The sequence below is a fragment of the Trifolium pratense genome, linkage group LG7 (genome assembly GCF_020283565.1).
Source record: "Trifolium pratense cultivar HEN17-A07 linkage group LG7, ARS_RC_1.1, whole genome shotgun sequence".
NCBI classification, from domain to species: Eukaryota; Viridiplantae; Streptophyta; class Magnoliopsida; order Fabales; family Fabaceae; genus Trifolium; species Trifolium pratense.
The window spans coordinates 20402718-20428385 of record NC_060065.1 but is presented as its reverse complement, the minus strand read 5'-3'; the positions used below and the strand labels follow the sequence as shown (position 1 = coordinate 20428385).

At 32.4% G+C, this 25668-nt stretch overlaps 3 protein-coding genes across 3 annotated transcripts; all 3 read right to left on the bottom strand.

Moving 5' to 3' along the window:
* Window positions 1-209: 209 nt before the first annotated feature.
* LOC123895700 (glyoxylate/hydroxypyruvate reductase HPR3) lies at window positions 210-2949 on the bottom strand. The gene is made up of 2 exons (XM_045946180.1): window positions 2364-2949; window positions 210-1032 (listed from the first exon to the last, which is right to left on the bottom strand). The coding sequence occupies exons 1-2, from the start codon at window positions 2847-2849 to the stop codon at window positions 514-516; spliced, it is 1005 nt and encodes a 334-aa protein (XP_045802136.1). The 5' UTR covers window positions 2850-2949; the 3' UTR covers window positions 210-513.
* Window positions 2950-3529: 580 nt separating this feature from the next.
* Window positions 3530-9747, bottom strand: LOC123895699 (UTP:RNA uridylyltransferase 1). Its single transcript, XM_045946179.1, has 6 exons — window positions 8591-9747; window positions 7930-8301; window positions 5312-5535; window positions 5129-5192; window positions 4435-4631; window positions 3530-3950 (listed from the first exon to the last, which is right to left on the bottom strand). The coding sequence occupies exons 1-6, from the start codon at window positions 9530-9532 to the stop codon at window positions 3737-3739; spliced, it is 2013 nt and encodes a 670-aa protein (XP_045802135.1). The 5' UTR covers window positions 9533-9747; the 3' UTR covers window positions 3530-3736.
* A 9523-nt stretch (window positions 9748-19270) lies between these two features.
* LOC123893745 (probable carboxylesterase 8) lies at window positions 19271-20459 on the bottom strand. Its single transcript, XM_045943546.1, has one exon. It carries the CDS (start codon window positions 20432-20434, stop codon window positions 19418-19420), a length of 1017 nt encoding a protein of 338 aa, XP_045799502.1. The 5' UTR covers window positions 20435-20459; the 3' UTR covers window positions 19271-19417.
* Window positions 20460-25668: the final 5209 nt, after the last annotated feature.

Sequence of the window (25668 nt, the reverse complement as noted above, 5' to 3'; positions counted from 1 at the left end):
AATCTAAAGTACTTGGGCCGCGTATATTTGATCTTGGTCGAGTTTGGAACAGTTAGTTTGTGCAACTGTTAGTTAGTTTGCTTTCTTGATGGTTATAATTATAGTCACTTTCATTTGCTTGTCAATCTTTGTTATGCATACAATTTCTGTCCAAACTCTCGTTTGCCATACCAACTTACATTTCATCTTTGAATCTCCTAATCATTGATCTGGTTACTAGTTTTTTTATGGACTAAAAACAGAAGTTGAAGCACCTATTCATTAGAGCTGATTGAGAACTTGAACTTCACATGAAGTTGTGTATATTCTATAATTTCAACGTAACAAAAATTAGCACAAAACACCATCATATATACATTCCATCCAACTACACAATTTATTCAAAGCATGATAAAGAAAACAGAAATCAGAGTATGTTTGGTAACACGGTAAGATGAAGAATACGAACGGCGACTTTGGCGAAACATCGAATGTTACCGTGGAAATTGAGATTTCCAAAGACATTAAATTCAACTATATAACTGGAGTAATCAGAGGCTTATTTGAAAAGAAAGCTTTCAAATTTTGTTCCACAAGTTGAGAGATACCAATCAAAGACTCTGAAGTTAAGGCACCTTTATGAGGTGACAAAACAACATTATCCAAAGAAAAGAACTCTTTAGGAACATGAGGTTCATTCTCAAACACATCTAAACCAGCACCTCCAATTTCACCTTCGATCAAACACTTTAACAATTCCTTTTCATCAATGAGAGCACCTCTTCCAACATTTACTATGATTCCTCTTTTTCCTAATGCTAACATGACTTCTTTGTTGACAATGTGCCTTGTTTGGTCATTCAAGTCACAACAGAGAATGATCACATTGGTGTTAGTGGCAAGTTCTAAGACACTTGAATAGAAAGGGTATGAAAGTAATGGTTTTTTGTTTCTAGAGTTGTATGATATCATGCAACTGAATGCTTCAAGTCTCTTTGCAACTTCTAAGCCAATTCTTCCCATACCAACAATTCCAATCTTTTTTCCTGTTAACTGAAACACTTCACATTAGTTTAATACTATGGGTTAAGGAATTTAGTAGGTAGTTGTAATTAGTTAAGAAGTTTGTTATATTAGTTACATTAGGATCACTATTACAATCATTGTATTAACTTTTTTACTAGTGATGTGATGGGGCCATAAGGATCACTATATATGGTGAATTTTACGCTTATCTTTTAATTGAACTTCGAATTATCATGACTCTCTTTACCTAAAATCGGAGGGGAAAAAGAGCAAGAAAAAATATTCATACAGCTGTATTTGGATTAAAAAAACTTAAATCAAACTATTTATAAAAGCTATCTTTAAGGCATTACGAAAATAATCTATAAACAACTATTTTCTGTCATAATAAGCTGTTTCAAATAGTTTTAAAAGTGTTCATGCTACTCTCTCCTTCTTATTATAGATGTCCCCTTTTTGCAATTTTTTTATTTCTCATATTATTTGTACTTTTAGAATACAAATACAACATAAATTATTATTTTTTATTAATATACTCATTTAACTACTATTAATAAAAATATTTTAATTAATTATTTTTTTATCATTGAAATAAAAACAAATACTCTCTCCCGTCACTAGTAATATATTATAACCTTGTCCACAAGTCTTATCTTAACCGGAAAATAAATGCTAAAAATTTTAGGTCAGACGTCATGATCGGGACTCGAACCCAGACCCCCTCACATGTGTGTGTGAGTTTATGATTGTTTTGTCATTTTGTCAATACTAAAAAAAAAATACTATATCTATAGCCTTAAATAAGTCAATTTTAAAAAATATTTAAAACCAAATAGTTAGCCTTAACTAATCATTATTTTTTTTTGTTACAATCATTATTTATTTTAATACTAGTAATGTATTATATCCTTGTCCAAAAGTTTTATCTAAACTGACAAATAAATATGTAAAAAATGTTAGGTCGGACGTCATGACCGGGGCTCGAACCCCGACCCCCTCACATGTGTGTGTGGGTTTATGATTGCTTTGTCATTTTGTCAATACTTAAAAAATAAAAATAAAAATAAAATAAAAAACTATGTCTATAGCCTTAAATAAGTCAATTTTAAAAAATATTTAAAGCCAAACATGTTAATACTTAAAAATGAACAAGTTGTAAATATAAAAATAAACAATTTGTAGGAAAAAAATAAAATCTTATAAAAAAAAAGTCATATTTTGATTATTGCCAGGCAATCCGTATCAAATAGATGGCAGCTAAGTTAAATTCACATCTTAGATTACCAGCAAAATATAAAACATTATATACAATACAGTATATATTTTTTAATAAATTAAAATAAAATAAAATTGCAGACCTTAGAACCAAGTGGAAAATCCCAAGGCTTCTGAAGCTGACTTCTCAAGAATCGATCTGCTGCTGAAATTTTCCTTCCAACATCAATCAGCAAAGCCACAGCCAAATCAGCAACATCCTCAGAGAAAAGATTTCCGGCACTCGAAACCTGGATACCCCGACGAAGACACTCAGAGAGATCAATGTGATTAGTTCCGGCACTGGGGGTGCATACGAGACGGAGCGAGGGGAGAAGTTGGAGGACCTCAGCGTTAACGGGGAAGCCGCCAGTACAGACAACGGCGGTGATGGAGGAGACATGGTGAGGATTAAGAGCTATGAATTCGTGGAGTGGGGGATGAGAAGAAGGGTTTAGGATATGAAAGTTGTGAGAAGGTTTGGGTTGGAGAACTATGGAGAATTTGGGAGGACCGTGAAGGAATATTTTTGGGAGATTATTGTCTTCTGAGGATTGTTCAATGATGATGTTGTTCTTTTGATTTGCCATTGAATATTTGCCTTGTTGGGTTGTGTTGGAGTGTGGATGTTAGTTTGAAATGGAAATGAGGATGAAGATATATAATGCATTATTGCATCTCTACTTTTGAATTTTGATACTATAGTTGCTTGCTATACATAATTTTAATAATATGACCTCGTCCATGGTCATTATAAAATGTTTAAAATTAAGTTTAAAAATAAACAAACCAAGGCCTAACTAACATCCACACTTTTTTTAAAAATAAAATGACAAAACTATCCAAAAACTTTTTTATATAAATAAACAAACCAATGCCTAACTAAGTACATGTACACATTTATTTTTGGTACTTAAGTACATGCTCACATTACAGCAAAAAAAAAAAAGTACATATGTACATGAAGGAATCATATACATTTTAGTTAAATATTTTGACTTTTCAAATACATCCACATGAATTAAATTTTGATATCTCTTATCTAGAAATAGTAAAATTTGCTCTCTCTAAAAAAAACATCCTTAATGAAGGAGAAATAGGATTCCACCTGACAGAATTCGGTAAAGAAATACCATGACTAACATTTTGTTAGCACACAAATTTCATTCTCTAAAAATATGAGATCACAAAAACTGCAAGTCATTTGTTATGCAACTCCAAATTTCCTGTGTTCTAAACAGTGTTGTTCTTAAAAGCTACAATAGTAATATAATAAAAGTAAATTCTTGCTTTCAAATAAAAAAGATCAAAACCAAAAGTTCTTTACATTGAGATACCATTTAAAACGCTCATAATAAATACACATATATCAACATAAGACAAGGTTAATAAATATCAAATGTGTGGCAAAAGAAACTTTACAAGCCAAAGTGTTCATTACTTCACCTACAAATCTATTTTCAAAACAACCTGTTAATCAACTGCTACGAACATAAGGCTCAAAAAGTTTAACACATGGATTTGGATCATACTGCATAATATCAGCAGCACGTTCAAATTCTTCTCTGAGAACTTTGATGCTGTGTTTATCTACCACTCGACCCAGATCGTGAGATATTTCAAAGGGATCCTCTATGCATATCAGATGACGATCATTACCGACCCTTCTTGTCCAATCCTTATCGCACTTGCTACACCAGAAAGAGTATCATATTCAATAAACTGAGTCTTTATCAACAATGTTGGATATGTTAGTTTTCTTGCTTAGCAATTAAGTATTGTTGATGGTTTTAGGGCCTCTTTTTGAATTTGACTTATTTGAACCTATCTAAGTACTTGTGACAGTTTAGGAGAGCTTTAAAAAATAGCTTATAACATACATGTCCATAAGTTGTTTTTATCTTATTTCCATAAACTCTCCAAGATAACTAAGTAATATCTAATAAAAACAGTTTGACTTTATTTTACCTTTTGTTATAGAAAGTTTATGGATAAGCGCTTACACTATAAGCACTTAATTAAACTATTTATTCAAATAGAGCAGTAAATATCTTATAAACAGTCATGTCATGTCAGAAAACCAAAACAATATTTAAAAACGCCAATAATAAATAATGGTAGTTTTGAGAGAGGTTTACTATGACAAAAAATTGATAGATGCCGAATTCTCTTTACCTGATTGTGCTTCCTGTGCGTACAGATATAACGGAATTTGCATAATCATGACAATATGCCCAATAATAGAAAAATCCCCACACAAGATGAGCAATAGTTTCCTTGTTATGTCGTCCAAAATGACCAAGTTTTTCAACTTTGTCAAAGAATGCACAATCAACATTGTCCACAGTCACAGAGTATGTTGGTTCCATCCCCTATACAGAAAATATTATTTAATCAACAAATTCATGATTTACATTACAAATTTAGGCATATAATTATGTACAAAAATACTCAAATGCCATGCTTAATGAGAAAGAATTAACCAAACTTGCTTAAAAATATTTCATAGATGTTATTCTTGTGACTATTAGCCTGCCAGAGGCAAACATTAAAACTTTCACCCGCGACAGAACTGAAAGTGAAAATTTCCTTATCATTTGCAAATCCTACATACATGATTCATAATTTCATACCCATTAGAGTTGATTGGTTGATCCTATGCCTAAAATGTGCTTTTCAAAAATAATTATCAGGGATATAACACAAAATTTGATGTGCTAACAAAAAGAAACTTGGTTAATTTGATTTTCACTTTCTATGATGAATGGAAACATGGTTATTGTGTTCAGATCAAAATGAAGGATACTTCTGCAACATATGTATCACAATAATGAGGAAGTGGAAAGGTTATGTCTAGATATTTACACACCTGTAAACATGGAAGGATAGCAGGTCGTCGCTGTTGTAGAAAATGAATGCACATCAAAACATACCTGAAATTAGAATTGAACAAATTATTTTTACAGCAAAATGTTTTATACTACATTCATCAGCAATTCAATCATTTTACAAAGAATTTTGTTTATGTAAATAGCACCAGAAGAGAACTTACGCATAGCTAGATAAGGTCCCATGGTATGTTTCATTAACTCCTCTTGACTTTGCCCAATGTTTAATGATAAAAGCCAGCTGCCGTAACCTTGCATCAATGTTTGCATAATCCCGAAGAAGCTTTGTATTTACAACAGCCAGGAGATTGTTAATGCATATATCACAAGAGATTCCTGTAACTGGATCCATGAGCTTTACTATAGGAACCCTTGCTCGTGTCAATGCCTGTACACAAACACGAATTAAGACTCTGAAGAAATTTTCAATTAAATTTAATTAATTCGATGAGTACAGTAATCATCTTCCAATTCTTTCATTGTTACATTAATTTATTTTCTGGGTTTCAAATGACTGATGATTGTATTTCTCTCCCGATATTTCTTTTTATATTCTTTCTTGCGTGTAAAAAATATTCATTGAAGGCCGCCTTGTCACTATTCATTCCGTTTTACCTTATCTTTATCTTCTTTTTCATATTTGAGTTATTTTTTCATAAAAGCACCATTGGCATTCAAACAACTGGCCAAAAGAAATATCACATCAGGTGGCTTTTTGTTAGATTACGCCTTTTAGAAACAATTATCAAAACAACCAAATTTCCTCTAGACATAAATGAACAACAAACAATTAGTATAAAAAGCAATCAGCCTGGAGATTGTTCAAGCACATGTATAAAGATATAATCCTGTACATAATAGTTGATAACAACAACAATTTTTGGGGACTTCAGTTTTAGTTTTTCTTTCAGTTTTCAAGGCAGAAGACAGACAAATATATAATCAAATAGAGGAATAGAAATGGAAGAGGAAAAAAGAAGAGGTAGAGTCTCAAGATAAAGGAGACAAAAATTAACAGAGAGGGTATGGAGAAAACCAGGCAGTAGCATTAAACAGTGGGGGAAATAGCTTCTGCTACTCCTGAGTCCAAAGGTAAACCCTTAATATACGAACCACACTAAAAACTATTGAATACTGCAAAAAAAAAAAAACACTACATAATGTCCTACTGTCTACATCATTGCGAAAAAAAACTATGATAATATCATATTCCATTGAAAAATACCTTTTTTTTGTTTGGAGACAAACCAGATGGCAATTCGGGCTTTTCAAGGTTATAAAAGAACTTTGCAGTTTACTCTCCACCTTCTCTCTCTTTGATTGACTCTCATGTATGTTATTTTGTTGTAGTTAATTTGTAAACCGCCATTTTTCAGTTAGAAATCTGTGATGAAGTGGAGCAAGAGAATGCCTTATGGCTCACCATCAAAAGGATTAAATCTTATGTATGTGGTTCCTGAGTAGCAATTACTTCTTTTTTCTCATTTTTTAGTAATATATATTCTGGACTAATATATATTCTGGATGGAAGTATCGCTTGTGCATGTCATTTTGATTACTATCTACAAGACTTATTAATTTTGTTCAGTCTTTGAATATGATTTGAGCCTTATGCATTGCAGTGAGCAATGGATCAATGAATAGCAAACAAGGTGACTCAAATTGATATTTCACTTGGGATCAAATATGGAACTCAAGAATGAAAATCATTCTTGTAGATCCTACAAAATTCATAAAACCTGTATATAGGTTCATGTAAGTTCATATACATGCATATAAAGGAAAATAGAGAAAATAAAATAAAAAAAAGACCTCTAAATGACAGTATCACACAACATACCCTGCATCAGACTTGAACTTAAAAATCATATGGAAATCATACACAATTCAAGCGGCAATTAACTTTGGACAAATTGGGGTATTAAAAATCATGTTTTTAAAATCGTATAAAACACCATGTTTTTAAAAAGTGCCATTAGCACCACTAACAAAACAGCTAAGCTTGGGTTTGCAGCACCACTAACACAAGTTTGGCCTAACCCTATCGGATACATCTTCGGTGCAGCAAACAGAAACAGGGGATAATCATCAAATGAACAACCCCAAAGAAGAGGAAACAGAAAATATTACAGAAGCAGCAGAACCAGTCACCAGCTAATCAATTTGTAGCAGAGAATTCAAACTAGAGAAAGAACTCAAACCAGAGGAGCTGAGGATGAGCTTGAACTAGCAAAACCGGAGTAGAGGAGCACGTAACTCAATTTGAAGGACCTCAACCAACAAATGACCACCAGGGGAGATGGGAGACACCCGCCCACAAGAAAGGCAGAGTATTTGTCATCAATATCTGTCATCATAGAGGGATTGCAAATAGCCGAATAGGGTTTTTGTGAGAAGCTAAAAATCAGATATTTGTCATCAGAGGGATTGCACAATCCCATCATCAACGAAGCCACACAATCACACCAAATCAAGTTTCAGAGCATGAACGGAATTTCTAGAGGTAATAACAATCCTAAAACTCCAATACCGTACAAAAACCGAAAATAAGGCAATGGAATAAAAACAATCTTAACTGCCATGCTAACAAAAATTGAAACAAGGCAGTAGAATAATAAATGTCTACCAAATAGAGATTATTTTTCCGGCATCATATACGACAAAAGTCATCATATCTCATTTATGAAATACATGTTTAACATTACTTATTACTTAATAAATGAAACTAAACAAAATCCGCAAATATACCATAGAAATTTATGAGGCCATATCAATAACTCACCTGAACATTCTGCAGGTTATCTGATTGCAAAATATCAGCCAATTTCATTATAATCTTAGACTTGTCCATATCAGCTTCTTGAATAGCAAGGCAAACATCAATGTCGCTTTTAGAAACACCAAATGAATTAGCACATGATCCATAGAGATAAAGCCGAGCCATTGGCCACTCCTTACAAACTAACTTCTCCAATAACCCCAACAATTGCTTCTGCTTCAGTTTTTCTTCTTCCGGTGGTATTAGAGACTCATATAATGAAAGGAAAGGAACACTAAGACTATCTATATCCCTACGGCACATCATTTGTCTTTTAAACGTTCTTGCCCGTTGACTTAGCAACTGCTTTCCTCTTGCGTCTGAAAATCTAGCATCCTGATAATAAATGCTGTAAGTAACCGTCATACTTAAAGATGCCATTTCATCATAATTTACTCCATGTTATACTAAGATAGTTAAATTAACCTCATAAATTGATAATAATTGACATCTAACTAAAAAATCTAATCAACAACCTAGATTTTTTCACAAACAGTTCCCCAAAGAAATTTAAATCAAAGAACTAAACCCTCCCTATTGACATTGACAAAATCAACAAATAACGGTAAAATTGTACAATTCAATACGAAATCCTTATATATCAGCAAATATTTAAAGCATTAACCTTCTCCTTAGGACCATGTCGTTTCTTAGCGCTGCTACTATTCTTATCATCAAGCTCATCCCCAAGCAACAACGAATCAGCTATCTGTTCACCAATAGCATCAACATCAACATAATCAGAATGAAGTTCACTCCCAGAAGGTGGACCAGGATTATCAAGCTGATCAGGAAGCCTCAATTCATGACCCACATTGCTTCTAATATCACTCCTTTCACCAAACCCTAATCTCACATTCTCCCTCTTACTATACAATTCACCATCACCAACCTCTGAACTCCAATAACCTGTTCCCCTTGTATTGTTCCCAAATCCAGGTGGAACCCTAATTTGTTCAGTTGACCTAAAATTCCTATCAAAACCATTGAAGCTTCCATTGGAAGAAACTTCAGAGGAAGTATTAGCATAAGAAACTGTTGGTAAAGATCCAAACTGTAACTTCAATTCCTGTTGTTGCTGCTGTTGCTGATGGTGAATGAAACTGTTATTGTTGTTAGTTTCAATTGGAAACCCTAATCTTCGTAGATTGTCGGCGAGGGAAACACCGTTAGAGAAGTGAAGTGGAGTGGTGTTGTTGTTGGTGGTGGTGGTTGTGAAATGGGTTTCGGGTAACCGAGGAAGTGAAAACGGGTTATGGAGTAACCCGAATGTGTTTTGCGGGTAAGAAGAAGAAGAAGGTGTGTGGGACCATGGTGGAAGATTCTGATTCTGATGAAGATGATGATGAAGGGGATGAAGATTGAGATGATCGTGACCGTTGGATGGATATTGTGATGTAGAGAAGGGGATTGTGGGACCCATCATGGCGACAGCAGGATCTATGGTGAGAGATTGTTGAGACGGAGTGGATGACGGTTGGGGAGGACGAGGTTTTTGGAGAAGAGAGAGAAGGAAATCGCCGCCGTTTGATTGCGACGGAGGGAAGTTACCTCCACCGCCGTTCATGGCGGCGAAGATGACGTGGCAGTGAGTATTGAGAGAGAGAGAGAGATGTGATAAGTGAAAAAACTTTGATTTGAAGTTTGTGAGAGAAAGAGTTAGCAGAGAAGAAAGGAAGTTTTTAATTTATAAATAAAATTATTTCGGGAATAGGGATCGAATCTGGATTTAAGCAGTGTGTGTACAGTAGTTTGTTATTAGATTAGGATATCGAAACTTTACCATCAAAATCATTATTCTTCCATGTCATATAAATAGTTTTAAAATACTGAGTAACATAAATAAATGAGATGATGTGGTAAAATAATAAAATATTATTAATTATTTGTGTAACATTGTTTTACTTATCTGCTTATATCGTTTCATCTCGTGTTAATATTGTTTTTTGGTACAATTTTTATTTTTGTTATTATTATCCTTTATTTATTTTTTTATGCAATTATTATCCTTTATCTTATCTTTGTTTTATTTGTAAACAGTTTTTTGAATGGATTTGAATCTTGAATTGAGCAATGTGAAGAATCGTGCAAAATATTTTAAATTTTAATTAATCAACGTTTATCAAAAAAATTTAAATATTTTATTTTATTTTGTCAAAAAAATATATACTTTATGTTATTAAAAATTTGATTTGTCCATGTGAGTTTAGCTCAGTTGGTAGGAACCGGGGTTCGAACTCCAGGCACTCCACTTATCCATGTTTAAATGTAAAATTTTAAGTCATTAGGTCACCTAACAAAAAAAAAATCAACTTACAAAATAGAAACGTCAAAATTATTAAATTAGAAAGTCTGATCATGTTCAAATTTTTACTTCTCTATTTATGTATGTTAATTTTTAATCATTATTATTATTATTTAGTTTATCTAAAACAATTTATTAATTAAAAATTGATTTAAATAACAAAGAATGAATAAAAGTAAGATATAAAAAAAAATTGTTATACCAAAGGTAAATTAGATTAGTTTTTCATTTTTGAAGGAAATATTTGATCAATTAGTTAGGTTCGTGTGATGCATAAGTTTATACTATCCTGCAAGAATATTTCAATATCTAAGGTCACTGAATTTCCCTCTCTTGTCAGTTGTCAAGTAGTAGTACAATCGTGGGGAACACTTAGCTCATTTTCAAAGGGAAATTGAGCTTAGGGTCCATGATGACATCAAAAAAATGTCAAAGTTAACACACACAAAGTAAAACATCACCCTTTGTTGAACCCCATACAAACTTTTGAATTGGGCATTCAAGATTTAGATAAAAAAACCAAAGTTTTTTTTTCTTGTTTTAAACCAACACTTGAACTTTGATGTTAAAGATCAACCTTTTAATAGTAATTTTATTGTTGTTAAAGACTCTATTATTTCTATCTTTCTAAATTGAAGCCAACCAAATTGTTTATATATAGATCCTAATATTTTTGCAGAAATCATGAGCCCCGCAAAATTGAGATGCCAACGAAATTGCATTATCATGAAAATCAGAGATGATCCCTAACCAAGAAATGATGCCACTCCAACTATAACAAAAACACGACAATTCAGAAATAAACGATGGATGTCCTCAATAACATTACAACCAGCTGAGCATAACATGGAATCATTACGTAAACATCCACAGATAAATAGATTATACTTTGTGGGTAACCTGTTATTAACAAATCGCCAAGCAAAAGTGGGGACCTTTGATGGTACAAACTTATTCCAAATAAGATTACGCTATGAGCAGACATATCTTTTGGATACAAGTGAGTCATAAGATGATAAACTCCACATAATGAATAATTTGTATCAGAGTCGGGCATCCACTCCCAAGCAATTTATCAAATCTCAATCGAGCCTACACATATCTGTCACTGTCACATCCTTATTTAAACACAAGTCAAACAATTTATCCAATTGAGATTTCAACGAATGGGGTATACAACAACATAGAGATACCTTATAAAAATGGATCTTGCTAACTACTTCATCCGTCCCAAAACTTTTGTCTTTTTAGAATCTTGCACGTGGATTCAGAAATAACAAAAATTGTTAACTTAAGTCATATTTACCCTTACTTTATTAAGAAAGAGAAAATTCATTTAATAAATGCATTACTTTTTGTCAGTGTATAAATGCTAAAGAATCATTAATTGTATCTTGGTTTCTTAAAATGACCAAAGTTTTGGGACAAAACTAAAAAACTAAAAGGACCAAATATTTGAGACGGAGGGAGTAGTGTTTTTAGGGAACTAGTTAAGAAAATTAAAATAAATAAGTTTATATTAAAAATAACATTCTCTGTATTTTGAAAAGATAAATTACACAAGTTTCAAGACTACTTAATAGTACTACAATACATTTGTTTCTTTAACCGGTGCTCTATAAACACTAGTTAACATTTCCCTAAACTCACTTGAGGTTGGTCTAGTAGTGTTGGCTTGGATCCTTGGAGTATGATTTTCTCAAGGTCTCAAGTTTGATTTCCTCTGATGCCAATTTATGTGGGTTAAGTTCATACAGAGGAAAAAAAACTCTGGCTTTAAATAGGGCCCCTACAAGTGGGCGATAAGATTGATCCCCTTATATTAGTCAGTTTTAGGGACGGATACCAAGTTTTCAAGAAAGAAAAAAAAAAGTTAGCATTTCCCTTTAAAAAATTAACATACTACTAAAAAGAGACCTGCATAAGTGGATTCCACCATCAATAAATATATATTTTTTCGTATTAATTATTTAGTTTCCGAGAAAGTGGGTCCGACAATCCAAAATTTTGTAATGAGATAAAATTTTGAAATAGTTCAAATTTTTTTTTCTTTCTCTCTAAATAATTTTATTTTTTTAAAAAAATAAAATGAAGAAGATTTTAACTCATGTTGGACCTAAATGTGACTTGATTTGAAATTATTGTGTTTAACTTTAAAAGTAAAAATTTGATTCAAGATCCAAACACAAGTTTACATTGAAGCTCATATTCTTAACTTTTATGGTGAATTGACTCTCACTTTGTTGTTTCTTTGTTACCTTGTGTACGAGGTACCGATTGAGGTGAATTAGCCTTGGGGGCTTGAAGATTTTGATCTTTGATTAGATCATAGAAAAATTGTAATTCACGTCGGTAGTATCTCAAGATTATAGTGGATAAACTTAGAGACATGAGGACCGGATGTAGCTTAAGTTTTAGAGTAAACTAGGATGGGTTTTTGTTTTGCTTGTAGGGATGGCAAAAAAACCCAAACCCGAGAGACCCACCCGAACCCAAACTCAAGTCAACGGGCGAAACCCGATTTGACTGGGTTTGGGTTCGGGTGACACCCGATAATATGGGTGTGGGTTTGGTATCAGTCAAACCCACACCCGAAACCCATACACCCACCCGAAATATTTTATAATTACCTAATTACCCCCATAGTCTCCCTCAATTTCCTTGGAAGACCTTAAATTTTAGTTGTAATTTAATTTCTTGAAAGTCTATGTTGTAATTTCTTGAAAGTCTATATTTGAATTTCCTTGGAAGACCTTAATTTTAGTTGTAATTTAATTCAAAGTCTATGTTGGAATTTAATTTCTTAAATTTGCAAATTATTTACAAATGTGCTGCGGATTTGGGTTTGGGTCCCGAACAGCCTTTGGGTTTGGGTTTGGGTTTGGGTGATGATTTCGGGTGGGGGTTTGATAAGTGTCAAACCCGCACCCATGGGCGCCCATTGCCATCCCTATTTACTTGTCCATACACTTTAGACTTAGACACAATTTACATTTCATTTTAATTTACTACCGAAAAGAACAACTATACTAACAATTTTTATTTTGATACTTGTTTAAATTCAACTCTTGTTTTAATCGAAGTTAAAATTTTAAAAAATTTACAATTCAAACCCTAATGTCTTGTGAAAAAATTTGTTACTTCGATGAAACAGTGTGGTCTTTTTTTAACCCATTTGATTCTTGTTGCAAACTGTACATTTCTTGCATAAGTTCAAGGATTCTTATCAAATCACCTTGAATGAATCTTTCATTGAGTTCGAGCTATACATCAATCGCATTTTCAGCGAACATGCTAGATTGATCAATAGATTCAGAAATTGAATTTATGATGCACGAGTGAACTAATTAACATGTTGCAGCGATTTTAAGCATGGAATGTAGGATAAAAATGATCAGTAACAACAAGAATGATTTCATCTTTTGAATATTTAGTTATTTAACTTTTAAAATTATATTAAATATGTATAAAAAAATAAAAATTATATTAAATATTTTTTACTAAATAATAACTTATTTGACAGTTGTTGATACAAATTGTACCGGTAAACACCAATTGACAATTAAAAAAACTTTATTTATTTTTCCCTAATATTTTGTTGTGACCTCTACTCATCCAATCCCTAACATTTCATGAAACATTACATAAATTCACATGGTACAAAACGTAACATGTGTTAGGCTAAGCTATTCCACCTAGTAACCTTCCACACAAAGCCAAGAAAATTTCTACTTAGATCCACCGATTTCTCAATTTTAGAAAATCAATTAACTAACCTACACACAGCTAAATCATAATTCACTATATTATTATTATTATATCTTGCTTCCTTCTTCCACCATCATCCTTGAAAAACGAAAACTAAAAAAATGTCAAAATTTGATCCATACAGCCACTTTGGCTTGAGTTTAAAACCCGACGGAAGCCTCAACCGCGCCTATCAGACTCCGAAAACCAACCCGAACCCCGAGCCTATATCGGGGATTTCCACGGTGTCCAAAGACATAACCATAAACGATGAGAAAAAACTATGGGCTCGGATTTTTAGGCCAACAAAACTTCCATCAAATGACAACACGGTAGCACGTCTACCGATATTGATCTACTTTCATAGTGGTGGTTGGATAATATTCAGCCCTGCTGATAATGACATTCATAAAAAATGTTCGAATTTTGCTTCTGATATCCCTAGTATTGTTATCTCTGTAGCCTATCGTAGGGCACCAGAGAGCAGACTTCCCGGGCAATACCAAGATGCTCGGGAAGCTATTTTGTGGGTGAAGAAACAAGTGACGGATTCCAACGGCGAGAAGTGGTTGAAAGATTATGGTGATCCTTCAAGGTGTTATTTGTATGGATGTGGTTGTGGTGGGAACATTGTGTTCAATACGGCTATGCAAATTGATGATATGAACTTGGAGCCTCTAAAAATTGCTGGTCTTGTTATGAACCAACCTATGTTTTCAGGAGCGAAAAGAACTGCTTCAGAATTAAGGTCCATAACTTTTATTATTTGCATAGTCAAATTTTAGAATGACACATCTCTTTATTATTTCATGAAAAAGTTATAGGAATGTTTCTTTTTCTTTTTTCTTTTATATACTAATATTTTGAACCTCAATTTTCTCTCCTTTTTTTGTTACTTTGGCAAAATATTTTGTTACTTGGCCTCTGTTTGCTCTTGGTTTCTCATCACATATAGTAGAGGAGTAAAAAGCTCCTATCATTCATTTTATTTTATAAATGAAAAGGGCTAAGAACTCAAGATCCAAAACTTGAATCCTCTAACTAACTAGTCTCTCAAAAGAGGAATAAAGGATGAATACATATTACTATATTTGTTGTGTATTTGTAAACAGTGTGACAAACCTTGAAAATATTAAGCATATAACTACTTATTTCAGATTTAAACTCAGATAAAAGTGTACATCCAAAAAATATCAACATCTTCAATTGACTCAAGTTTTACCGACAACATTCATTACTATACGGAGTTGAATTTCCCACAATTATAGTAGAATGTTGTAATTGATTTGGGACGTTCAATCTCTGATTAGTGGTTAAAATCATTTTGTTTTATAAAACTATATTTTAAATCTAACCGTCCGATATCAAATCAACGATCACAATTAATTATAGTATTGAATCTAAATCCTTTGCTATAATCTCCATAATAATCACATCACTTTAATTTATTTTACACTAGTCACATTACTAACTTTATTTACTATTTGTTTACAAAAGGTTTGCCACAGACCAGACTCTGCCTTTACCAGTTTTGGACATGATGTGGGATTTGGCTTTGCCTAAGGAAACAGATCGTGACCATAGATATTGCAATCCAATGGTGCAAGGACCACATTTGGAAAATGTCAAGAAATTAAAGAGATGTCTTATTATTGGGTATGGTGGAGACATCATGGTTGATCGACAACAAGAATTTGTGACCATGTTGGTCAAATGTGGGGTCCAAGTTGAAGCTCGTTTTGATCCTGTAGGGTTCCACAATATTGATATGGTGGACCCTGCTAGAGCTAGTGCAGTTATAAATATTGTAAGGGAGTTTATACTTTGAATTTTTGTTTTTTGTTTTTGTCATAGCTAGTTTAATTAATATTTGGATTTTAAACTTAATAATATATATGTTATACACTTTTTTCTTTTAACTTGGATTATCAATGAAAGTTTGGTGCAGCATAGAAGATGGAGCTATAAGTACAATTAGATTATGCTTGAAAAGTTTTAATGAAGAACCATATGCATATTTCAATGAAATTTAGTGTACTCTTTGGATAATTCATGTGTTATGTGTACATGTGGAATCTTCTCAACATACACTTGTTTGTGGCTTTTTTCTTTTTTCTTCTTCTCTATGTTTATCTCATGTGGGGGAGTGGGAGGATGGATCCTCTTCAATGAGATTTTCACCGAGCAGTAGTCCAACTTTAATCTAAACCTTTCAATATTTTCTAATAATATGAACAAAAACATACAATAAATGAATGGATGGTCAAGATGACACATGAGGTAAAGTGCATGGCAGAAAATCTTCTCTCCTTATATTGTTGAGCTTGGAAAGAGCTAAAAAAGAAGGGATTTGATCATATATTGTACGTACACACAAAAAAAAAAAAAAAAAACTATTAAAACGTATTTTTTAGTGAATGAAGAATTTTTTTTATCAATTTATGAAAGGAGAAGAGCAATTTGTAAATGCATATGCTCTCTTAGTATTGATTGATGTCAAAAATAGGCTTAAAATAATTTAATTTGAAGTAGGCAAAATATTGACTAAAGTTTTTCTAAGAGGCTTTTTTGCAAAAAATATATCGAACAAGAAAATGATTTTTGAACATGTGGGGAATGAACAAGTCCATGATTTGCATAAATTATTGTTCTGGTGAACACTCAAAGGGTTGTATTATTGATATTGGATTAAATAGTATTGTACAAACTTAGACCAAAAAGGTCCATATGTGTATGAATGGAAAAAATCTTATATCTGACCATGAATGATCAATGCTATTTATAGAGTCTCCTTCTTTCTTCTCCAAGATCCATTACCCTGTTTTTCGGCCACTCCTTCTTCTTCCGTGAATGACGCTCCTAGGGGTGGTTATTTTCCTCCTTACCCCCTATTTCGGTAGATCATGATGGGTGGTTGTTATCTTCTTCCTTATTAAAAGTCATCAGAGTGGGAGATCATGGAGGAGATATTTTTCCTCACTTAGCGCCACAATTTTCAGATGTAGGCGCCTTCATTATCCGCCTTGCATTATTCAAAACTGTGGATTGGATCATATTGGGTCATTTCTTGTTGGGTCTTGGTAAAATTTTCATATCCACACCCGGTCCAATTATGTACTGGTGCGCTAAGCCTATATGAACCGGTGCATAAGAAATATGGAAAATCCATAGAGTATTTTGTGTCGGTACAATTCTACGAATCTTGAACCACTGCAAGACCCGTGTGAATCGGTGCACTGCCTTCTGTCAAAAATCCGAAAGAATTTTGTACTATAAGATAATCATCTTTTACCAATACAAAAGTATTTTGAGATTTTTTGGACTGGTGTATCTCTCAGATGAAGAAGGGCAAAATTGTTAGATGTGTTTTTGTTTGCTCTTTTTTTTGGATGAACCGGTGCATCCTTTAAGTATGAACTGGTGCATTGCTCAGTTAGATAAAATTTTTGTCTACGTGTCACTTCATCTTGCCTTGGCTTATAAATAGTTCTTTGCAAAAATTAGAGAATAATCTTTTTAGAAACATTCTTTCTAGAGAGAGCTTAGTAAATTCTTTGGAGAGAATCTTTAGTGTCATTGTGCGTTCTTTGAGAGAAACAAAACAAGCCTTCATGATTCATCTTCATTCTTTATCATCATGAGTTGGTGAGTCAAGTTTGGACATAACGTCCATGGTGGTGATCAATTGTGACCGACGTCTTTTGGGTTTGATTAAGGTTTGAAGATTCTAAGGAAGAACCTTAAGTGTATACTTCAATTTGGGATTGAAGTTGTTGCGACAAATGTTGTTCGATAGAATCGGTCATGATCTGGGTTGGAGATTGAAATCTTGGTGAAGATTTAGTACTCACAACAAGGGATCGTTGAAGATTTGAGAAAGCGTTTGATGATTGATCTTGATTGAAGATCAAGGAAGCAAGAGTGGAGAAATTCATCGTCGAAGATTGAAGAGTTTTGCTTAATCTTTTGATTTCTATCTCTCGTATAAACTCTTTCAAATCATTTTTTTTTTTTTGAAATAAAATTCTTAATTGGGGGGAAATGTACCGGACAAGCGAAGACGAGAAATCCAGGGAACTCCCTAAACAAATCCTCGTGTTGTTCTTTGTTTTTTTTTGGGTACATTGTTCTTAGCTTTCTTTATCGTTTTATATTGTGTAGGTTATATTTGTTTTGGAATTTGTTTGATTAACTAGTGCTAGTGCTCATAGCATGTTGTGTAATTTCCACACCAAGTGATGACAAAAACACCTAGTGTGAATTCTGAAATAATTTTTTTAAAAAAAAATGTTGTTTTCTTTGCTATAGCGCTCATGCAAAACACACTATTATAGGGAATCAGTATTAACAGCTCTTTTTAAAAATGCTATTATAGAGTTCCACGTTTATGATTTCAATAGCGTTTTTCACAAACCGCTATTATAAGGCTCCGTTTCTAAGTTTTAATAGCTCTTTTTAAATAAGAGCTATTAAATAGGCGCTAGTATGTTTACTGTGTGGATGTGTTTGATTAAAACATTTTTAGTTAGTTTTTGTAAAAAAAAAAAATTAGTTAAAACTCGTGTATAATTTATCCATAAAATAAAGGTGTGTGGTTTGTAAGAGTAACTCAATTAGTTAATAAAAATATTATTGAACAAAGTTCGAATTTCAGATTATTCACTTTTGGGATAATAGGTGTTTACCCTCTACAATGTGTGCGAGTTTTGGTTTACCATCATGTAATATTATATTTTTTGTTTACCCCCCATATAATGTGAAGATTCTCTCGTTTACCCCCTCATGGAATATGTTGAATTAAGATTCCACAAAAATGATGACGTGGCATGGTCAGTGAGGGGGTAAATCAAAATTCGCAAACATTATAAGGGCAAAAAGACGGAATCTTAAGTCAACATTTTACATGAGGGGGTAAACGAGAGAATCTTCACATTACATGAGAATAATTCAAAGAAATAATATTACAGTCTATAGGGGTAAATCAAAACTCTCCTACATTGCAGGAAGTAAACATCTATTAACACTTCACTTTTTCACACTTTTTCACACTTATAATGTGTGATTCTATCTACAATACTATTGAATCCAAAAAAAAAAAGTAAAAAGAGGTGAGTAGTATTCCAACTTTTTAGTAAAGTTTTGCAAGTGAGTTCTTTCGAAGAATAAATTCTTAAACTTGATATTAATTATGACCATTTAAATTCGTGGAAATTTTCACTTAGTAATTATATTAAACAAAAATTAGTCAAAATCAAAGAAACTTGATTTATTTTGTTCAAAATTTAGACTAAATACATTTATTTGTGCATATATATAATGGGATCATCCGTCAATGAGAAATTTTCCTTCTAGTGTATTTAACAAAACTGTAATAATACATCCTAGTCCTAGAATAAAGTTTTACATAGAGGATTGAGGAGGAACCGTAGAGAGTATAAATTTCTTAACATAATCAACCAAAGCTTGTGCCTTAGAACGATCAAATATTTCCACAGCATGATACCCATCCTCACAAAAATAGGGCTCCACGGGCACCCCATGTGCTTCCAAAATCTTCGCTACCTCCTTTTGCTTATCCACCAATGGATCTCCACCGTAGCCATTAATAAAAGTCCTCGGCAGCTGTCCGATCTTCTCACCGTATACTACATCTGAAACCGTTGGATTACAATACACGTGGTCACGATCCGCACCCTCGGGCAAAGATAGGGTCCACATGAGATCACCCGCAGGTAACGGTAATATATGATCATTAATCAAACGGAGCTCAGATTCCGTCCTTTGGACCCCACCAAAAAATGGAGAGTTTAATAAGAGTCCTTCGATCTTAATAGGAGAGAGATCGAGATCTAGAGCACGAAGAGACGTGAAATAGGCGATGTTACCTCCCGCGCTATTTCCCATTAAGAAGCATTTGGTAAAGTCCACGTGGTCTCTAATCCATGGATCAGATTCATTTGGATTTTGAGCTTGGGATTTGATCCAAAGAAGAGATTCAACAGCGTCGTCATATGCGGCGGGAAGACGATGCTCAGGTGTGAGACGATAATCAACAGAGGCAACAACGACAGGGATTTCAGCAGCAAATGTGGAACATGATTGGTGGAAGATGAGGGAGGAAGGGTGGTACATGATGAAACCGCCTCCGTGGAAATAGAGAATGAGGGGGAGTTTACCGGAGGAAGAAGCCGGTGGAGGGTTTGGAATAAAGAGACGAATCGATGTTTTTGTGGAAGCATTTAGGATAATGTCTTTAGAGAGAGCGGGTTGCGGAGGAGAGTTATTGGGATCGGAGGATGGTGGTACGGTGGGGACAACATAGTTTCTTGTTAGGGAACCGTTTGGATTGAGTTTGATTTTGAGGAATTCGTAGGGGTCAAAGGTTAAGTTTTGTTTCGAAGGTGATGATTCGGCCATTGTGGTTGAAATGTTTGAAGATCGCAAAGAGGAAGGAAGGTTAATTTAGAGTGAATAATTATAACATGCAAATGTTGTAGAATTGACAAAAAAAAATTGATGGTACTTAAAATTTCTCGTTTTTAGACTTTTTTATTCATGGTTGTGAATTGATGAAATTATAGTAAATTAATTTTACACACACAATTAATAAGAATCAAATATTTTTAATAGTTTTAAAATGAGCTAATGTGGCGATGCAATGAATTGAAATTGTTGGGTGTTAAACTCGAAAGTTTTTCTGAACAGCAATTGGGTGTCGAAAGTGCAGCTCCATAAAACAAGGTGTAGTTTCATATAATTCAAAAGCCAATAAGAATTACACTAATATTTAGTTGGTTTAGTAGTGATTGACGTTGAATTTAGCAGTGATCGGTGATTGAGGCTAAAACCATTTGATTCTAGAACTGACTCTCGAACCAGATTAAACTAGTAGTGGAAGACAAAAAAATATAAAACCACAAGAATTTTATTTCATTGATGCAAAATAAATTAACAAATTAAGCAAATCATTAATAAAATAATCTTAATTTTTTATACTAATTAATATTATTAAGTAAAAGTTGGCCAAAGAAAATCAACTAAATAAATCAATTTTTTAAAATAATTTTTACTTTTTTTTTTGAAACGGCAAATATATTACTGTATTACTAATAATCGATTTCTGCACAAGACGAACAGAAGTCGGAAAAAGCAAAGCTACAAAACAAATGCACCATATATAAGCGGAAAACCAATAAAAAAATCAAAACCGACACCACCTAATAGGATCCACGTCTAATCCTAACCATAAATAATTTGAGATAAGTTTTTACTTATATTTGAGGTAAGTTTGGATATAATCTTTAGGTATATAGAATGGATAAATAATTATTGTTTCTTTTGGACTTATTGAATTTTATTGTCAAAGTATGCCAGCTAAAATGATTTTCTATTTAATTGCATATATATCATTTATACAGTATCTTTTTAGTGTTCATGTTGGCAAAGGGTAATTAGGGAAGACAATTTGACTCATACCCAGCAGGTACTCGCAAAAAATATTCATAACGGGTAGGATAAAAACTCGCATTTTTTTGTACGAGCATGGGTATGGATAATTTACCCGTAAAAATAAACGGGTATGTGTGCGGGTACGGGTACCTTAGTATCCACCCTGTCTCATACCCGCATAATATATATTTATTTATTTATTTTATATATATATTATTATATAATTACATGTCTATATCAATTTTAAAAAATACAACACTATTAAACTATTACACATTCTTAATAAAAAGTTTATTTATAACATAATACAAACACAATATGAATATGTCAACAAAGAAATGAACTTTATCATGAGGCTAGTAAAAATTTTGTTTATAATTTTAATTAGTCAACACTAAAATCTTTTAAAAAAATAATTATATTAAAAGGCTTAACTATACATTTGGTCCCTTACGTTTATTTTAGGTTTCAATTTGGTCCCTTACGTTTAAAAAGTATCAATTTGGTCCCTTACGTTTATTTTAGGTTTCAAGTTGGTCCTTTCCGTCAATTTTGTCACATGTGGCAGTCAATTTGCATACGTGGACTGACACGTGGCACTTGGACACGCTGACACGTGTACTGTTCAAACGGTGTTAGTGACAAAACTAACGGAAAGGACTAACTTGTAACTTAAAATAAACGTAAGGGACCAAATTGATACTTTTTAAACGTAAGGGATCAAATTGAAACCTAAAATAAACGTAAGGGACCAAATGTGTAGTTAACGATATGATATTTTATAATTGAACGATTTATTTTTAGTAAAATTGCGGGTAACGGATATGGGTACCTAGGTACACATAGGATATGGGGACGGGTACAAAGGTTATTACCCACGCGAATATAAAAATGGGTACGGATATTTTTTCAAACTGTGAGTATGAGGGTGGGTACTACAGTACCCTACCCATTGTCATTCCTAAGGGTCATTGGCAAGATTGCGGTACAAAATTAGTGGGTTGCTCAAAAACATTGAAATCGCCACTAAAATTTACAGTATTAAAATAGAAAAAAGTTTTTGAAACCAAATTTTGGGACAGAGTCGATTATGTGTTGAAAAAATATTAGTACTCTACAATATCCATCTAATTAATTGTACATGACTTTTTTAACTTTAAAATACATACGAGGAGTGCTAATAACACATTTTTTAACAAACACACTCTAACACACTCTCTTCTATTAATTAAAATTTGGTTAAATTGCACTTTTGGCCCCCTAAGTTTCAGAAACTTGCAATTTTGGCCCCTTATGTTTCAAAATAGCACTTCTAGCCCCTTAAGTTTCAGAAAGTTGCGATTTTGTCCCCCTATGTTTCAAAATAGCAATTTTGGCCCCCCTAAGTTTCAGTAGTTGCGATTTTGGCCACCTATGTTTCAAAATAGCACTTTTGACCCCCTATCTTTACCCCTTTTGCAAAAGGTCAATTTTGATCGAGTCAAAGTTGATGTGGCAAGTCACTTAAGTGACTCAGCTGCCACGTCAGCATTTTTTTGTCATCTTATAATTAAAAAAACTAAGAATAAAAAAATAAAAGGAAGAAGTCACGTGCATTAAATTTATTTTTTCACTAACACATATATAATCTCAAATCCTAAATAATTAACCTAATCCTTCGTGACGTTTATTCAAAAGGATTTCTCACTATACGTAAAAAAAAAACCCTAATCCCAAATCCAAAAATAGGAAACAATGGAAATTGGAAACCCTTCGTGCTTTTTATTATGTCATTTTGATTATGTTATTTTGATTATGTAATGACTTCTTATATGTAATGACTTGATTTGTTATGTCATTTTGATTTAGAAAAGTGTCTTGAACTTCTATTTTGAATGTAATTTCTTATATGTAATAAGTTTGACTTGTTATGTCATTTTAATTATGTTATTTTGCCTCTGCAGTTTATGCTTAACAGGTTTATCTATAACAATAATAAAGGGAATACTTTTCTTTTGGTGTAGCCTTTTTTAAAAAACCCCAAATTACCCGTATTGACACTCTAACTTCCAAAACCATATTTTCTTTAACTTTCAAAACCAACTACACAAGTAGTTTCTCTTTATTTGTTTCATTCTCCTCCCTTATATTAACAACCGCTCATTGATCACCAAAAAACAAATCATTCTATATAACGGTTAATATATTCAGAAATAAATCAGTAACCACAACAAATAGAAAATTGAGCAATACATTGGTGCTTCACATTACCATAAAAAAAGGGAAGGAAACGAAAAGCACATAATGAGAAGAAACAAACCAAGTACTTACTTCATTTCTCTGCCATGCATATTTACTCCAATTTTCACTATTCTTCTACATTATTATATATTCTTATTCCCATTCTTTCACTCTTTGTTTCAATTTCATTATTTTTGCATTCTTAATTCCTTTGCAATTTTTGTTCAAATTCTGTTAAAATGATCCATAGATGAATATATTATGTGCTGGCGAATGAATGTTGACTCATATCACACAAAATGTAAAATTTAATTTGTTCCTACTATATTATTTTCAATATTTTTCTCATTGTCGTTATTGTATTATAAACTAGTCTCACACCCGTGCGATGCACAGGTGTTATGTGGTATTTTATATTATAATGTTGAAAAATTATTCGTATAAATTGTAACAATAAGTATTATAAAATGAAAATAATAATAATAATAATAATAATAATAATAATAATAATAATAATAATATAAAAGTGATGTACTTATCACTTCCTCCAACCAATATATATACCTATATGTATAGAGAATGAGTACGGACCATCAAAATTGAATGATTTTTTTTTTTTTGTGGGGTGCGCCAGCCAATGCAATAGTGCAACGCATAGGCGACACACTAAAATTGAATGAAATATGATAATGATAATGATTATTATATATTTCAATCCCATAACCTAACTTTTTGCATAACCTTCACTCTTCTCTAAAATTATAATGTAATTAAGTCAATAATGTATACACTCTTTGTATTTTTTTGTGTGACTAAATTATAAACTCTTTGTTGTTTCTATGAAAACGGTTGACATTTAAATGGGATAAATGTTGAAAGAGAATCCAACTATGTTCATCTTCATTGTCACTAAGAAATGTTATAATAATGTAGAAAAGTGTAACATCTTGTGACATCAATTTTTGGATAATTGGAGAGGTATAATTCAATAATAATGTAGAAAATTGTAACATCTTGTGACATCAATTTTTGGATAATTGGAGAAACATAATTCTTTATTATTTATTATGAGATTGATATAATATAAAAAAAAAATAGAGATGAGAATGATATAATATAAGGAAGTGATGTGGAAACAAAAAAAAATAGAGATGAAAATGATATAATATAAGGAAGTGATGTGGCATTATTGTGTGAATTAATTGGATGTAAGTGGGTGATGTGGATTAGGGTTAAGATGGATAGTAGGAGAACTATCTAGGAATTATATATATAGATGTCTTTTATATTTCTATTATCTAACGATGGTTATTGTAATTTTTATAATTTTTTTTTTCTTTTTTCTTCTATTAGAATCTATTCAACATGAAAATAAGCAGATCTTATCGACATCAACAGAGAGATTCGGAGGAACAGGACAATAGAAAATATAGAGTAGAAAAACAGGGGACCATTGAGGCCGCTTCCATGGGTTAAATACAGGGAGGGAGGGGTGAATATTATTATCCGAAGTTAAACTATATATATTGTTTTTTTTCTACAACTAATTTTATTCTTTCGAGTGCAATATCAATTGAGATATGAACATGTATAACATTTTTATATGATGTTTTAAATAGAGTAATTTGTAAAATCAAATGCTTGCGGTGACAATTAGAATCCATTAATTACTAAGGCATTTCTTTTTAAAGTATATTATTTTCAATTTGAATTATGTGTTGCTGCATATCCGAAATAGGTAAAATCTATTACACTATGTCATTTGAGGATTAAATGACGAACAAATTTGTCTTAAAGGGAAAGAAAGTTAGGAACTCATTTCTTCTAAAAGAGGTAGAATGTATGAAAGTTAGGAACTCATTTCTTCTTTAGTGATAAAATTACTCCCTTCTATTTGCCATTTATTTAGTTTAAACGATGGATTATTCTATTATTCTAAAATATTGAGAGAACTACGAGATTAGATCGTTTATTTAAATCTC